This window comes from Phacochoerus africanus, chromosome 15, assembly GCF_016906955.1.
Source record: "Phacochoerus africanus isolate WHEZ1 chromosome 15, ROS_Pafr_v1, whole genome shotgun sequence".
NCBI classification, from domain to species: Eukaryota; Metazoa; Chordata; class Mammalia; order Artiodactyla; family Suidae; genus Phacochoerus; species Phacochoerus africanus.
In genome coordinates this window covers 38,698,638-38,714,718 of record NC_062558.1, presented here as the reverse complement: position 1 = coordinate 38,714,718, position 16,081 = coordinate 38,698,638, and the positions used below count along the sequence as shown (strand labels likewise).

The window sequence follows — 16,081 nt, the reverse complement described above, 5'->3', positions numbered from 1 at the left end:
CTTTGAATGGAGTTGATGTTGCAGGGCTCCTCGAAGTCTGAAGCTGGAAGAATTATGACTCCCCCACCTTGGGTGGGCAGATGAGGTGAGATGGATCCAGCACCCCAAATCTCAGCAAACACTTCCCTCTGTCCTCCCAGCCGACCCCAACACCCTCTTCCGTTCCAACTCTCTGGCATCAAAGTCAATGGAGCAGTTTATGAAGGTGAGTAGGTTGAAGGCCTGGCGGGGCCCAGCAGCAGCTTCCTCAAGGGAACTCCCCTCCCAGTGCTTCCTTGGACCCCAGAGCTTGGCTGGCCTCAGGTGGCCCTGGGTAGCCGAGCTGGGGTGCTGCTGGCTGGTGCCTGCCTCGCCCTGAGTGGCACCGCCATCCCGCCTCCCTCTGAACCTCTCCCTGCATGGTCCCCCTCCCCCCGCCCCCAGCTCATGGGCACGCCCCGGCCTGGCCCTCAGCCCCGTCCCGTGTGGTACCCTCCTGCCCCCAGCTCGTGGGCATGCCCTACCTGCATGAGCTCCTGAAGCCCGTGATTAACCGCGTCTTCGAGGAGAAGAAGTACATGGAGCTGGACCCGTGCAAGATGGACCTGGGCCGCACCAGGTGAGCAAGCCTGAGGGATGAACCTTCCACAGCCCCTTCACCTGGAGCCGTGCCAGGCTGGATCTGGGCCACTGCCACCCAACCCCTCCCTCCAGCACGGAGCCCTGCGTTGTACCTCAAAGCCTCTCCTACGAGCATCCAGCTCTTAGGCTGTGGGGTCACAGTGATTATGGGCTGGACTCTGAGACATGAGCTCCCTGTGTTCAAATCCCAGCTTTGCTATTGCTGGTGGGCAAGTTATTTCAACCCCATGAATATCTACCTGATAGATTGTCTTGAGAATTAACTGAGTTATACACACAAAGCCCAGCATTAACTAATACTCCACAAGTAATAATTCTTTCTATTATTATTATTATTATTATTATTATTATTATTTTCATTTTTGGCCTCCCCACAGCACATGGAGCTCCTGGGCCAGGGATCAGATCTGAGCTGCAGTCTTGACCTAAGCTAAAGCTGTGGCAATGCCAGAGCCCCAGGCCACTGCTGGGGCCAGGGAGAGAGCCTGCATCCCTGTGCTCCCAATATGCTACCAATCCCATTGAGCCACAGCGGGAGCTCCTAGTTATTTCTGTTATTGTTGTGGTGGTGGCTGAGACCCTTAGGGAAGGGCCTTGTATGGGTCTGTGAGCAGAGGTGGCATCTTGGTGACATGGGTTCAGGGAGCGGGGCAGCGACAGGAGTAGAGGGGCCATTTCATGCTTCCGTGGGTTCTTCCTTTCTTTCGAGGACTGTCCCTTCCAGCTGAGGTAGGCAAGCTTGTTCCTGCCCAGCCATCAGAGCTGGTTTCTGGGCAGTCTACTGGGGACCATGGTGGAGGCAGGAGAGGATCTTTCCTTTGCTCCAGGCCCTGCCTAGCATATGCAGCCAACACCTTCCAACCACCAGTGTTCCAGGCAGGCATCAAGACCCTTTTTAAAAATGAGAAAACTGGAGCTCCCATCGTGGCTCAGTGGTAATGAACCCGACTATCCATAAGGATTTGGATTTGATCCCTGGCCTCATTCAGTGGGTTAAGGATGGAGCATTGCTTGGAGCTGTGGTGTAGATCACAGATGCAGCTTGGATCTGGCATTGCTGTGACTGTGGTGAAGGCCGGCAGCTGTAGCTCCGATTCGATCCCTAGCCTGGGAACTTTCATATGCTGCTGGTGCAGCCCTAAAAAGATAAAAAAACAAACAAAACAAAATGAAAAACAACGATGAAACTGAGCCCCAGAGAGGGGAGGTCACCTGCCGGAGATTGCACAGCTGGGAAGTTGCAAAGTGGGGATTTGAACCCAGGCCCTGAGCAGAAGGGCAGAGTTCATCTGTGAAACCCCAAGGGCCGGGTTTTTCCCAGCACCCCTGCCAAGTGGGTGCCCACAGGGAGCAGGGGCTTCCAGGGATGTGGGCAGAGCAGGGTTGCAGGCAGGCTCTGGAATTGGTAGTCCTGAGTTCTAATCTCTGTTCTTCCACCTTTTTGCAAGGAGACCTCTCTGAGCCTCAGTTTCCTCCTCTGTTAAATGGGAACAATCAGGCTACTCAATTTAACATTGGGTTGCCATCAGGATTAAATGATTTAATGCCAGAGACAATTAGTTCAGGGCTTAGCTTGTTGGGTCCAAGGCACAGTGGGGCCATGAACCCCAGCCTGGCTTCCATAGAATTTGCAGTAATTCCTGTATGGGGACAGGAAGGAAGGGAACAGGATTATTGCAGATTGAAAAGTGCTATTCCATCATCCACTCAATGAAGCAATTGTTAAGCACCTACTATGTGCCAGCCCACGGGGCTGAATGAACACTGAGTTCATAGCAGGGGACAAATAGACACAAATCTCTCTTCTAGGAGGAGACAGATAATAAGCTGAAGAAAAAGGCTTATTGTAGGCAATCAGTGGAATGGAGGGAGATAAAGTGAGGGAGGGACATGGGAAGTGCCAGGAGCAGGGGAGGGGGCTTGTAATATTCCAGAGGGTGGTTACAGGCAGGGACAGCCTCACAGGGGACATGGAAGCAAAGACTTGGAGGAGTTGAGGGAGTTGTGCACAGATCTGCTGGAAGAGTGTTCCAGGTGGCGGGGGTATGGCAAGTGCAAAGGCCCTGGGGTAGGAATGTCTGGCAGGTCCAGGCTGAAAATGCACTGAACCAGGGTCCATGATGCTGAGCAGTGGGGGAGGATGGCCTCTTTAAGGGGGTGACTCCCAGCAAAGGGAACAGCAGGTACAAAATATCCAAGATGGAAATGCTTTGAGTATTTAAGTGGCTGTGAAGGAGTGGTAGGAGGGGAGGCCAGGGAGATGGGATGGGAAGGTGGGTGCTCAGTGGGGGCTGATCGGGGGTTTTGAGCAAGCAGGTGCCCAGCTCTGAGGTAGAGCCCTCTGCTTGCCCCCAGGAGAATCTCCTTCAAGGGTGCACCTTCCGAGGAGCACGTGCGGGAGGCCAGCCTGGGGCTGCTGACGGGCTACCTGGGGCCCATCGTGGATGCTATTGTGGGCTCCGTGGGGCGCTGCCCACCCACCATGCGCCTCGCCTTCAAGCAGCTGCACCAGCGTGTGGAGGAGCGTTTTCCCCAGGCAGAGCACGAGGTGGGCCAGGCGCTCCCATTGGGCAGATGGGGACACTGAGGTTGGGGCAGGGCAGTAGCTTGTCCAGAGTCATATGGACAGGCAGGGCGGAGGCAGGACAGAACCTGGGCTGCCCACGCTGAAGTACTGTGTGTCTTGACAGAAGTGGGGACAGCATTCTGGCAGGAACTGGGACCCAGGGTGATAATAATAACAACAGCTTGGAGTTCCCGCTGTAGCACAGTGGGTTAAGGATGCAGTTTGCTGTAGCCGTGGTGTAGGTTGCAGCCCTGGCTCAGATTCGATCCCTGGCCCTGGAACTTCCATATGCCATGGGTGTAGCCATAAAAAAAATTAGCAAGTAACACTATATATAGCCCTTTCTAGGGGTCAGACCTTGTTTTACATATTTATTACCTCATCTAGTCTTCATATCCACCCTGTGAGGTGGGTGCCAGTATATTATTCCATTTTATAGAGGAGGAAACTGAGGCCCAGAAAGCTGAAGTTGCAGAGCTAGAAGTGGGTGGTGAGGGGGTAGGCACCCAACCAGGCCGACTGCTGAATATATTCTCATAACCACCAAATAATAAGGTCTTGCACAAAGTGAGTACCTCTTAAATTCCAGCTCTTAGAGACAGAGAGGGAGAGAGATGCACAGCATTCAGTGGCAGACACTTAGAGTCTAAAAATTAATCTCTCATGTGCTTTTCCAACATGGATACAAAAGTTGAAAATCCAGGTGCTGTAGGGTTCAGGCAGGTGAGGTAAATGAACAAAGTAGTCAAGGCGTGGGGCAGTAGGGAGTGGTAGGGACTGTGGCCAAGTGGAGCTTCCACAGCTTGTCTTAAAGGGGCATCTCCAGACCGTCAATTATTGCCATGCAGGAATGGGAACCCAATATTGCCAGAGCTTTAGAGATTTTTGTTGTTGTTGAGCCAGCAGTCAGATTTTATGTGAGATGTCTCATTTTGATTTTGATTTTAATTTTGCTTTTTTTAGGGCCACACCCACGGCATGTGGAGGTTCCCAGGCTAGGGGGCTAATCGGAGCTACAGCTGCCGGCCTTTGCCACAGCCACAGCCATGCCAGATCCGAGCTGTGTCTGCGACCTACACCACAGCTCATGGCAATGCCGGATCCTTGATCCACTGAGTGAGGCTAGGGATCGAACCCGCAACCTCATGGTTCTAGTCGGATTCATTTCCACTGCTCCATGACGGGAACTCCGAGATGTCTCATTTTTAAAATTTCGATACTGGAGCTCCCGTCATGGCTCAGCGGTAATGAACTAGACTAGTATCTGTGAGCACGTGGATTCGATCCCTGGCCTCACTCAGTGGGTTAAGGATCTGCATTGCTGCAAGCTGTGGTGTAGGTCGCAGATGTGACTTGGATCTGGCATTGCTGGGGCTGGGGCTGGGGCTTGGGCTAGGGCTGGCAGCTGCAGCTCTGATTCAACCCTTAGCCTGGGAACTTTCATATGCTGCGAGTGCAGCCCTAAAAGACCAAAAAAAAAAAAAAAGGCACTAATTCACCTAACAACAAGGCAATATTTTGAGCCAATCATTGTCTGTTTGCAGCTGGACTGGCCCATGGGTTACCAGTTTGAGACCTCCTGGTTTAATGCTCAGTATGCCTTCTGACGTGGCTGTCATTGTCCTTGCTTACAAAGACATCACGTGAGGCTAGCTCTCATATAGTGGTGACATAATAGAAGTGCAGACTGGGGGTTCACATTGCAGGAAGATCTATAAACCTGCTAAAGGTTGGAGATGTAACAGCCCAACCCCTAGAGCTTGGGTTAGGAGGTCTTAATTATGCCCCACCTCTTCCCACTTCCTGTTGATAGACGGGGAAAGCCAAGGCCCAGAGAGGTGAGGCCCCTCGGCCAAGAGTTATGGGCTTGAGGCTAGGCCTCCCGACTCCCAGTGGGAATCTGTCTCTTCTCCCCTCACCCTTGCTGAGGAGTGAGCGCCAGGCCTCCAAACTGGGACATGGCTGACTGCCGCCCCGCTCTGCCTGGCTCTTGCCTGGGCTGTGGAAGGAGGTGCTAAGTGGGACACAGCCACGTGGCAGGGAGGAGGGGAGGGAAGAGGAGGCCAGCTCCCCAGGCAGCCTGGCTCTTGTGGGAGGAGCCAAAATCAGTGACATGCAAGTGTCCCCCAGTTCTTTGCCCCCACAGTGGGCAGAGGCCACAGGCAGGGAGAAGAGACTTCCTGGGGCCCATGAGGGTGGATGGGGTCAGGGGAGCCCAAGGGAGCCCCTTTCTCTGCCACTCTGACACCTGTTCCTCCTTCTCAAGAAAGGAGGAAGTTGGAGTTCCCATTGTGGCTCATTGGGTTAAGAATCCATCTAGTATCCATGAGGATGTGGGTTTGATTCCTGGCCTTGCTCAGTGGGTTATAGGATCCAGCGTTGCCGCAAGCCGAGGTAGAGATCACAGAGGCGGCTTGGATCCAGTGTTGCTGTGGCTGTGGTGTAGCCTGGCAGCTGCAGCTCCGATTCGACCCCTAGCTTGGGAACCTCCACATGCCGCAGGTGCGGCCCTAAAAAGACAAAAAGGAGAAGAAGAAAGAAAGGAGGAAGTTAATGAGCTGATGTCAACGGCTAAAATTACCCTGAAACTTGGCGGCCAGGGGGTGGCAATCTGGGGGGCAGTTCCAGGTTCCAGATAAGTGGAACCTCTGCCCCCACCTCTGGGCAGCTCCAGGAACCTGGGTTCCAGCAGGCCTCACTGTCAAGGCAGCAGTGCCCCAGGAAGTTGGCACGAACCCAGAGAGGGTATTGTCTTATGTGTGAATACAGCCCCTAAATAAATGCTGCAGCACATCTCTGGCTAAATACAGCTGGTGAGTGTAAGGGGTAGGTGAGGAGCCATTTGGGGGGAGCCAGCACCTGAGATAGAGACACACCCTCTCCCTGAGTCCCCTCTGCTGGAGCCAGGGGGAACCAGCCTTACTTGAAGGTGGGCCAGGCCTGGGACTCCTAGGGACAGGCACCCTACTTTACAGTTTGTAGAGGGCAGAGGCTGAGGCTGGGGCCCAGCTGAACTGGGTTCATTACCGAGCCTCAGTTTCTTCATCCAGAAGATGGGGATAATCGTATATCCTCACGTTTGAGGAGTAAATGTGATAGCTCAGGCTTAGTTTCTGATATTCAGTAGCTAGTGTCGAGTGCAGGAGAGCGTGGAGAAGAGCAGAGTTCAAATCCTGCCTGGGTTCAAATCCCAACTACCACTTAGAGCTGTGTGACCTTGGGCAAGTGACCTTCCCTCTCTGGGTCTCAGTTGCTTCCTCTGTAAAACAGAGATATAGCACCTCCTGGGGTGAGTATTAAATAAGCAAATGTATGGAGAAGTATTTGGCTTGTTGCTGTCGATTATCTGAAATCACAGATCTGGGTTTGAATCCTGCTCCCTCTACTCCTCAGCTTTGTGACTTTGGGCAAGTCACTTGACATCTTTGAGCTTCTGCTTCCTCAACTGTAAAATGGGAATTATGATGATGCCTTCTTTATAGGGCTGTGCCCTTAGCACAGTGCTTGGCCCAAAGCAGACTCTGAGGATGTTTGGCTAAGTCTCACTGAGCAGCATGGGTGTTATTGCTCCAATTTTCAGGTGGGAAAACTGAGGCCGAGAGAGGAAGAGCCTCCTTGGCAGACCAGGATGGCCTCCTGATCTGTCTCCCATTCTACTTCCCCTTGTGCCACCAAACTAGTCCTTGCTGCCTCACTTTCCCCAGCTGGGAAGTGGATTTTGAGGACCCCTCTTACCTGCTGCTCCTCTCGGCAGGATGTGAAGTACCTGGCCATAAGTGGCTTTCTCTTCCTGCGATTCTTCGCACCTGCCATCCTCACCCCGAAGCTGTTCGACCTCCGGGACCAGCACGCAGATCCCCAGACCAGCCGCTCACTGCTGCTCCTTGCCAAGGTGCTGGCAGTGGGCCCCCATTCCTGGGTGCCCTTAGCCAGAGAGAAGCATGGGGAGAAGAGCTGGGAGGCCAGACCCATGGAAAACCCAAATGAGACCCAGAGAAATCTTTTGAAATGTCGCCATTGGCTTTCCATCCTGAACGTGAAGGCATTCATTTCACTAACTTCCTCTTTGGAACAAAAACCTTCCTCTTCCAGGGAGAGGTGGGAAGCAGGCTGGTAGTCATTTATACCTTAGTATATATAAATCAGACAATCCTTTGCAAAGGGGCCATATGCTGAGATTCTGATGGGCTTGAGTATGCATGATGGGATGAAGCAGTCCTGGGTGGGATGATCTGGGTTCAGGAGAGGACAGAATAAAAGCATTAGGGGAGTTCCCTGATGGCTCAGCAGGTTGAGGACCTGGCAGTGCCACTAATGTGTCTTGGGCTGCTGCTGTGGCTTGGGTTCAGTCCCTGGCCTGGGAACTTCTGCATGCTGTGGGCGTGGCCAAAAAAAAAGCACTGGGGATCTGTGCACAGAGAGGGATAGATATTGTCCAAAGCAGGTGCGGCTATGAGTTCTCGCCTTTCGTCGAGCACTGATTTTGGAGCCAGTACACCGGGGCCCTATTTGGGGTCTGCAGAGGGCCTTTCCCCCCTGCAGTGACCCTGGCCCTGACATCCCCTGCTCCTTTGCTCCAGGCTGTGCAGAGCATCGGAAACCTGGGCCAGCAGCTGGGCCAGGGCAAGGAGCTCTGGATAGCCCCCCTTCATCCCTTCCTGCTGCAGAGTATTGCACGTGTGAGAGACTTCCTGGACCAGCTGGTGAACGTGGATGGGAAGGAGGGTGAGTTCCTGGGGCCCTGCCATGGCTGGCTTGTCCCTCCACTGGACCTTCAGCACCTGCCTTTCTTACCACCCCTCCCCCATCCCTTGCACTGAGGCTGTTGCCCTGTAAGTCAGCTAGTCAGTCAACTAACATTTCCTGTCACATACTGTGCTGGATCCCAGAGATGAACAGACTCAGATCATTCCAGCCCATGTGGAGTTGTCAACGGGGATTGTGAAATGGCATTCCCGCAATCGACAAAGACCTATGAAGTGCCTATTATGTAATAGATGCTAATCCAGGGGCTGGTGAAACAGGAGTGAACGAGATAGAAGAAACTCCTGCTGTCATGGAAGTTTTATTCTAGTGGAGACAACAGGCTGTAAACAAGACGAATTAGCAAATCATATGGTGTGTTAGGGAGTGATATATGCTAAAGAGAAAAAATAAAGGAGGGAAGGGAACATTGGGCTGAAGGCGACAGGTCAGACTTTTAGAGAGGGTGGCTAGGAATGGCCTCCCTAGGGTGATATTAAAGACCTGAAAGGGGGCAGAGAGAAAGCCGTGAGGATCCTGGGGACGTGTTCCAGGCTGGGAACAGTATGTGCAAAGGCCCTGCAATGGCGACAAAGAGTGACAGTGAGGGGGCCACTGAAGAAAAATGAATGACAGGCGGTGAAGGAGCGGTGAGAGGAGCAGATCATGTGGGGTTGCTGGAAGGATTTTGGCTTCTACTCAGAGTGAATTGGAACCACAGGGTAATTTGAAGCAGAGGATGCGGGGGGGGGGCTCAGGTCAAGAGAGAGTTGGGTCTGAGTCACAAAGGAGCAACCTGTTGAATGTGGAGCCCTGGTTGTGGCCTAGTGGAGTCTCTGTGGTGCTGGGGGAGGGGGCTGTATCTGGACTCCTGTAAGAGTTGGAAGATCCAGGACACTCCCTGGATGGACTCCGTCAGGGGTGGCTGCCTCTGCTGGCTGCCTGCAGCTCCCTCAAGTTGGAAAGCGATCGCCAAGGCCAACTTCGGGCCCCCTACTCCCTGCTGCCCCCACCCCTCACCCCAGGCCTCAGGAATACCATTCCCTATGGAGGGAGCAAGGTCCAAAATCATCTTGTCCATCCCCTGCCTCTAGAGGAGCTGAGAACCATGCTCTACCCTGAGGCCCTTGGCAGGTTGAGCCTGGGCGGGAAGGGTTCACAGCGCCCCTTCTCCATTTCCCAGAGGCTGGGGGCCCAGCCAGGGCCTTGGTCCCACCCTCAGTGACCGTTCGAGAAGGCTACCTGCTGAAGCGCAAGGACGAGCCCACCAGCCTGGCCACGCGCTTTGCCTTCAAGAAACGCTACTTCCGACTCAGTGGGGAGATGCTGTCCTACTCCAAGAGTCCTGAGTGGCAGGTGCGGCTCCCGGCCTCCGTGGAGGGGTTCCCAGGGGTAACCTCCTCCAAAGAGCTGACTCTCTGTACCCAGGGGGATACTGAGGTCTGGGGGGTGGGTAAGGACTTGCCCAAGGCCTCGTGGCAGCTTAACAAGTCCCACCTCTAAGGCCGACTCTGCTCATACCTTTGGGGCAGTGTGGGCACAGGACAGGGACAGGCAAATACCTACACAGGCCATCAAATGCCCTTCAGAACGTACACCTGTGGTGGCCCAGATGTGGATGCACATAGGGCAGGGACAATGCTTAACCCCCTTAGGTGTGCCCACCCGGATCTCTGCCCATATACTATAGAGACTCATGTAAAATTGGATCTGCTTACCCAGAGGTTCATGACTGGGAGTTCCCATTGTGGCTCAGTGGGTTAACAACCAGACATAGTGTCCATGAAGATGCGGGTTTGATCCCTGGCCTTGCTCAGTGAGTTAAGGATTTGGCGTTGACATATGGTGCAGCGTAAGTTGCAGATGCAGCTCGGATCCTGTGTTGCTGTTGCTGTGGCTGTGACGTAGGCTGGCGGCTGTGGCTCCGATTCGACCCCTGGCCTGGGAACTTCCATATGCCATAGATGCAGCCCTAAAAAGAAAAAGAAAAAACAAACAAAAAAAGAGGTACATGCCTGGCTGTATAGGTGCACATATCCAGGCATTTGTTCAGTCATTCATTCATCCATCAAGCATTTACTGCGCATCTACTAGGTACCATGCAGTGTTCTAGGCACTGGAGACACAGCAGTAAACAAGACATAAAATCCCTGCTCTCTTGGGGCTGCCATTGGGGTCCAACACAAACTGAGACACACACAAGGATCTACTCATTTCTGTGTCTGCACATCCACAAATCATAATAGCTAACATTGGAGAGGGTGCCCACGCTTATTCTTTCAATTTTATCAGCAGAGTATAGATTCTAAAGTGTAGAACTCCCTGAGTTCCAATTCTGGCTCCACCAGCTAAGTGACCTTGGGAGAGTCCTTTAGCCTCTTGTGCCTCAGTTTCCTCATCTGTAAATTGGGAGGAATAATAGACCCAGCCTCAGAAACTTGTTGTAATGATGAAATAAACTGATAACTGTATAGTGCTTAGAACCACATCCCAAATACCCTATGAGGGGTTGCTATGATGAGGATGAGGATAATGATGATGATGATGGAAACTGATGCTCAGAGAAGTTGTCACTTAGTGATGGGGCAGGAGCCTAAGTGGACACGTGCATAGCACAGATGCACAGCGTTGACCATCCCCACGCGGGTGGGCAGGGCTCGGGGTGGGGGAGGACACTCCCACAGGAAAGCTGTCCCCGGCTCCAGCCTCCAGCCACCCTGCATCGAGGGTCCTCTCTCACAGACGTGCTCCTCTATCCCTGTGTCGCACATCCGCGCGGTGGAGCGCGTGGACGAGGGCGCCTTCCAGTTGCCGCACGTGATGCAGGTGGTGACGCAGGACGGCGCGGGGGCGCTGCACACCACCTACCTCCAGTGCAAGGTGAGGCCCCGCGAGAATAGGGGAGGAGCAGAGGGATCCCTTAGGTCCTATCCCACCTCTGACCGCCCTCAACTCCCTCCAGAATGTGAACGACCTCAACCAATGGCTGTCGGCCCTGCGCAAGGCCAGCGCCCCCAACCCAGACAAGCTGGCCGCTTGCCACCCCGGTGCCTTCCGCAGCGCGCACTGGACCTGCTGCCTCCAGGCAGAGCGCTCAGGTAAGGGGGTAGGGCAGACTGAGGCTCCACCCTCTACACCTGTCAATCAGAGGGTTCCCACCCCCGCCAGGGCTGGCCCGGCAACCTCTCGCAAGTTACTCCTCTTCGCCTTAGTCTCTTAGAGTGCGAAATGGTGTTGATAATAGTGTCTGCCTTGCTGTGAGGTTTAAATGAGTTGATATATGCAAAGCAATTAGAACATTACTTGGCACGCACATATCCTTTAAGCACCCATCAAATGCCAGGTGTCTAGTGGGACACACATCAGGCTTGCTCTCAAGGAAGACAAGCCCATAAGCAGACAAGTGTAATACAGTGTTACAGGTGCCAAGATGAGGTTTTTGAGTCTCCAGAGAAGGCCTCTGACCCAGCCCCAGGGTAGGAGAGCAAGGGGGGTTTCCTGGACGAGGTGCTGCTTACATGTGACCTGAGAAGACTAAGAGTTAAGTAGTGAGGTTGGAGAAAGGGATGGAGGAAGGAAGAGTGTTTCAGACAGAACACACGTGCTGAAGGGTGGAAAAAGCCCTGTGCGGTCGGAGCCCAGAATGCGGGAAGGGTATGGGGAAGTGATGCTGCTGGTCTGTTGGACGCAGGTGGAGGCGGCGGGGCTTGAAGGAAGTACCAGGTTTGAAGAGTGATTTCAGAGGCAGGAGGGGCGGGGCTTGGCCACTGCCTGGTAATGGGGCTTCTGGACGGGGAATGGGAAGTTACTGATGATGCCATGTCCCCTCAGCTGCTGGCTGCAGTCGCACACACTCAGCGGTCACCCTGGGGGACTGGAGTGACCCCCTAGATCCCGATGCTGAAACCCAGATGGTATATCGGCAGCTGCTCCTAGGGCGGGACCGGCTCAGGTGGGTCCCTGCCCCCAGCCCACTTCACTCTGACAGCTGGGGCAGCCTCCCCCTGTGCCCTCCCCACGCTCATGTGTTCCTTCTGTGGCGTCTGATGAGCTTCCTGGGGGCCCAGGCTCCAGGGGAGGACTGGGAAGCATCCTTGGGTGGATGTTAATGAAGAACTGGATCTTGGGATCTTTTGATACCCAGGACTCCAGGGACACAGGCACAGACCTTGGATGTGTCCTTCCCCCTTCCTGGCTGGCCCCAGGGTCACTGGAACTAAGTGATGGAGATTTGTTCCAGTTCATAATGTGGGTTCTGAAGCTGGCCTCCCTAGCTTCAAATCCTGGATTGGCTGCTCACTGGCTGTGTGATCACGGGCGAGTTGCTTACCTTCTCTGTACCTCAGTTTCCTCATCTGGGGAATAAGGTTAACAATAGTATCTACCTCATGGGGTTGTCCTGAGGACCAAATGAACTATTACAGATAAAGAACTTTGTAAGTGCCTGGCCCCATAGTTAGCTTTCAGTAAAGGGTAACAGTTATTGTTATGCTGTGTAACCTTAGGCAAGTTACTTTACCTCTCTGTGTCTCAGTGATCGCGTATATAATGGAACCAACAGTAAGTACCACCTAAGTGTTTTGTGCTAATTAAATGTGTTCATATACGTAAAGGGCTTAGAATAGCATCTGCCTCTGTAAGTGTTTGCTGTGATGATGATAATAGTAGTGATTTAGTGGAAACCTGTAATGTCTCCTGCAACCGGCAGATTCTCTGGGTTAGAGAGCAGCATTGGCACTCAGGGTCCAGCCTGGGTTTTTCCCTCTTAACTTCCAGGATGACATTCCTGGAGGATTCCAACATGGATCCAGCTCCAGAGGCAGACACAGAGAAGGGCTCCTGCAGTGCCATGGAAGGTAGGGGATAAGGAGGTCCCTTTTCTTTGCCCTCTCTGATACCTCACACACCTGGCCAAGAACCCCATCCCCATCCCCCCCCCCCAACTCTCCTGTTTCCAGTCCACCAGCAGGCCAGAGGGCTGTGTGTGTGGCTCTGGTACATTTTAGGATTCTTAGGGCACTAGGCATATCTGGAGACTGAGAAAACCATAGGATCCAAATTACAGCATCCTTCCCTGGCCTGGCTGAGCCCCCTGGTAGTCCCCTTTTCTTTCTCCCAGGGGCCTGTCCTGATGCCCCAGCTCAGCAGAGAGAGGCAGCTGCCCGCCTGCTGAAGGTGCTTGCAGACCTGGATCAAGCCCACGAGGAATTCCAGCAGCAGGAGCAGGGGAAGGTGGCCCCAGGCTCCTTCAGCCCCTGAGGAGGTGCCAGAGCCAGCCTGGAAGGAGGAGGAAGGAGCCAGTGTCCTCATGGTTGTCCTGTACCTCGTTGATGCTGTGGCTTGCAGTCTCCTGGAGATATCTTAGTCTTATGTGTCCTAAGCCCAGACCCCAGGGTATGGAAGCCCTTTGGCAGGGGACCAGCCTTGCACTGAATGAATCTCACCCTCTGGGTTGAGGCAAATTGGAGTGGATGGAATGAGGAACCTGACTCACTTGGCTCAGCCTGAGGTCTCTGCTTCACCAGACTGGCTTCTACCCACACCAATAAGGCCAGCCTGGCCCTGCACTGCTGAATACAGCTGTACCTGAATTCCTCACGTCCATGTGGCCTTGTTGCCCCCTGACAGGTGCTCGGCCCTTCCTGTTTTCATGTCTGCCAATCCCTGTAAACTCACTGATCCTCCTGAACCCTGTCCTTGGCCGAGAGTCCTAACCACAAGCTTCCAGAATCAGGTGCCTTCAGGAATAACTGAAGCCGAGAGCCTGATGTACCTGATTTAGACCCTTGGAGCCTGGGAGACCTTGGCCAGCCTCTTTCCCTCTCTTTGAGCCTCAGTTTACTCTGTATAAAATGAAGAGGGAGTGAGTATAAATGTGTGGTTTTCAAAGTGGGTTCCATGGAGATAGTTCGGGAGCCAGGGAGGGGTTTCTCAGACTGTGGTCTAAGCCCACCCACAGGTTGTCTGCTAAAAATTCAGATTCCTGGGACCCATCCAGATCTCCTGAATCAGAATCTGAGGCAGTGTGGGGGCAGGAATTGAGGTTTTAAACAAGTTCCACAGATGATGTGAATGTATGTGAGATTTGAGGATCACAGGGCTGGGTGATTTTACATATTAGGGTTTGAGGTGATATTTTGTTGCAGAGTGAATCACAGAAGGTAATTTGTTTGGGAACACCCAACTGGCAGATTGGAAGGGGCTCCAAAGACTCATTTCCGCTTTTGTGTGACAAAGGGGTAGGACAGAAATGTAAGCCTGAGCAGAGAGGTGACATGGACCAGGGAAGATGCAGTGCAATCCTGAGGATGGCCAGTAGGGGTCGCCTGGAGCCCCAGCATCCACCCCACCCAGCATCCTGGGATGTTGTAGAGGCTGATTGGAGATTGGCGGCAGGTTCTGTGATATGCCGCTGTCTGTTCCTAGACTGAACATGGTCCTCCTCCCTGAGGGCAGAGGCTGGGGCTCTGACGTTCCGATGGGCCGATCACAGTGTCTTCTAGCTCCTCCGTATTTTCCTGGAGGCTCTCAGCTCCCGGCTTGAGTTCCTCAATCCTACTAATTGTACCAGGGAGCAGCTGTGTACATTGCCTGTGCCTGCACTTGAGAATAGAAGTTTCACCTCTGCCCTCTTGGGGACTAGGACTGGAAGGGTCTGCCTCTGCCACCATCACACCCTCTGCCTGCCCCAGGTCTAGAGAAATATGAGGATCCTCCATCTCCAGCTGCCCAAGGCTGACAGGGGCAGTGGTCCTGGGTCATCATTTTGTTGTAAGCTCCCCTATGGGATGGATGGAAAGTCCCCAGAAACAGAGCCACCCACACCCCTTCTTAACAGGAAAAGACCCAGCTGAGGAGGAGAAAGACCATTTATTTCTCCACCTACAATGGGACTGGTAGATTTTCAAAAGAGCAATCACTGGCGTCCCTTTAAATCTTGGCTGACTTCCACCATGGCAGCCAATCAACAGAGGCGGAGCTGGTGAGTTGCCTGGGCAACAGGCCCCTGGTTGGCCAAGACTGTCAGCTACCCCACTGCCCACTCCCAAGGAAAGGGAAATGGACTCTTTCTTGTCTGGTCTGCTCTTTAAACCTGCTGGCCTAAGCTAGGCCTCCTCATCTTGCTCCTGAAGCCAGAAGCTCCAGCCTTTGGATCTTGACATTGGGAACAATTTGGTGGAGAGGATAGGGTGGGGAGGAAAGGAAAACAATGCCTTTATCAGGGACAGACATAAGGACCAGGATAGGAGGGAACAAGAAGGAGGTGAAGGTCCCAGAAGGATGAAGAGACACAAGCACAAAGGAAGATTCTCCTAGTCTGTCTCCCTGGCCTGCCCCTTTGCAGAACCTGTGAATAATCTGAGGGCTTCCATTCCATGGGCCCACGGTTGCCCATCAATGGGTGGCAGAGATGGGGGGGAGGCTGAGCTTCCCCAGTGCCCCCTTTTATCCCCAGAGCCCCACAAGCCCCCAAGTGCTTGACCTGAGTCCTCCTGCTTGCAGACAAGCCTGTACAGATGCGATAGCCACATATAGGAATCCACGTGGAGTATCGCTGGGGGCTCTCTGTCTCTTCTCCCCCAGTCTGGGGGGTAAGTAGAGGCACGTGGGTGTGCGTGCATGTGTTGAACAGGACATGTGTGTTTGTGTGAGGGGGTGGGGCTCTGTCTTTTTGGTAGGGAGGTTGCTGTGTTTTCCGGTACACCCTTGCGACCCTCTCAGGGAGCTACAGGTTGAAGCCGGCTGGCCTGCCATCCTCCCATCATCCCAGCTGCAACCAGCCAAATCCCCAGAACGCTTCTGGCTCCCCCTGCAGGCCACTCCCCAGCCCTGATCCTAGGCCGCCAGGACACACCTGGCAGAGGGAGGCATGTGCCGGACCAGGGGCAAAGCAGGAGGGAAGGTGGGCAGCCTAGGGCCTCAGGCCTTGGCTACAGCCTCGGACACACCCTGGGCTGTGAGCTCCGCCAGCACATTGTCTAGGTAGCTAGCGTCCGGGTAGCCATGGCCCGTCAGGTTGGATCCAAACTCTGTCTTGTGGTGGATCTCGTTCCATACCACGGTGTCCGACTCGCCTGTGGTGTTGGACGTGCCGATGGTGAAGATGAGTCTCCGCTCCCAGGCGGTGATGAGCAGCCTCAGCACCTGGAA

General features: G+C 53.7%; 2 protein-coding genes across 4 annotated transcripts in view; one reads left to right on the top strand and one right to left on the bottom strand.

Moving 5' to 3' along the window:
• RASAL1 (RAS protein activator like 1) overlaps positions 1-13,804 on the top strand; it is a 32,051-nt gene extending 18,247 nt beyond the window's left edge. The window contains exons 11-21 of one of the 3 annotated variants that reach the window (XM_047762465.1): positions 141-205; positions 486-598; positions 2,977-3,169; positions 6,942-7,079; positions 7,768-7,912; positions 9,114-9,286; positions 10,673-10,810; positions 10,893-11,028; positions 11,762-11,882; positions 12,707-12,786; positions 13,050-13,804. In XM_047762465.1, the coding sequence (XP_047618421.1) occupies positions 141-205; positions 486-598; positions 2,977-3,169; positions 6,942-7,079; positions 7,768-7,912; positions 9,114-9,286; positions 10,673-10,810; positions 10,893-11,028; positions 11,762-11,882; positions 12,707-12,786; positions 13,050-13,189 (1,442 nt within the window). In that variant the 3' untranslated portion in view covers positions 13,190-13,804. Of the gene's footprint in view, positions 1-140; positions 206-485; positions 599-2,976; positions 3,170-6,941; positions 7,080-7,767; positions 7,913-9,113; positions 9,287-10,635; positions 10,811-10,892; positions 11,029-11,761; positions 11,935-12,706; positions 12,787-13,049 lie in introns of those variants that run through there. The other 2 variants (XR_007132440.1, XM_047762467.1) reach the window with 2 other exon arrangements.
• Positions 13,805-14,781: 977 nt separating this feature from the next.
• DTX1 (deltex E3 ubiquitin ligase 1) overlaps positions 14,782-16,081 on the bottom strand; it is a 38,854-nt gene continuing 37,554 nt past the window's right edge. Inside the window, exon 10 of the mRNA XM_047762468.1 lies at positions 14,782-16,075. Within this exon, the coding sequence (XP_047618424.1) occupies positions 15,851-16,075 (225 nt within the window). The 3' untranslated portion in view covers positions 14,782-15,850. The remainder of the gene's footprint in view (positions 16,076-16,081) is intronic.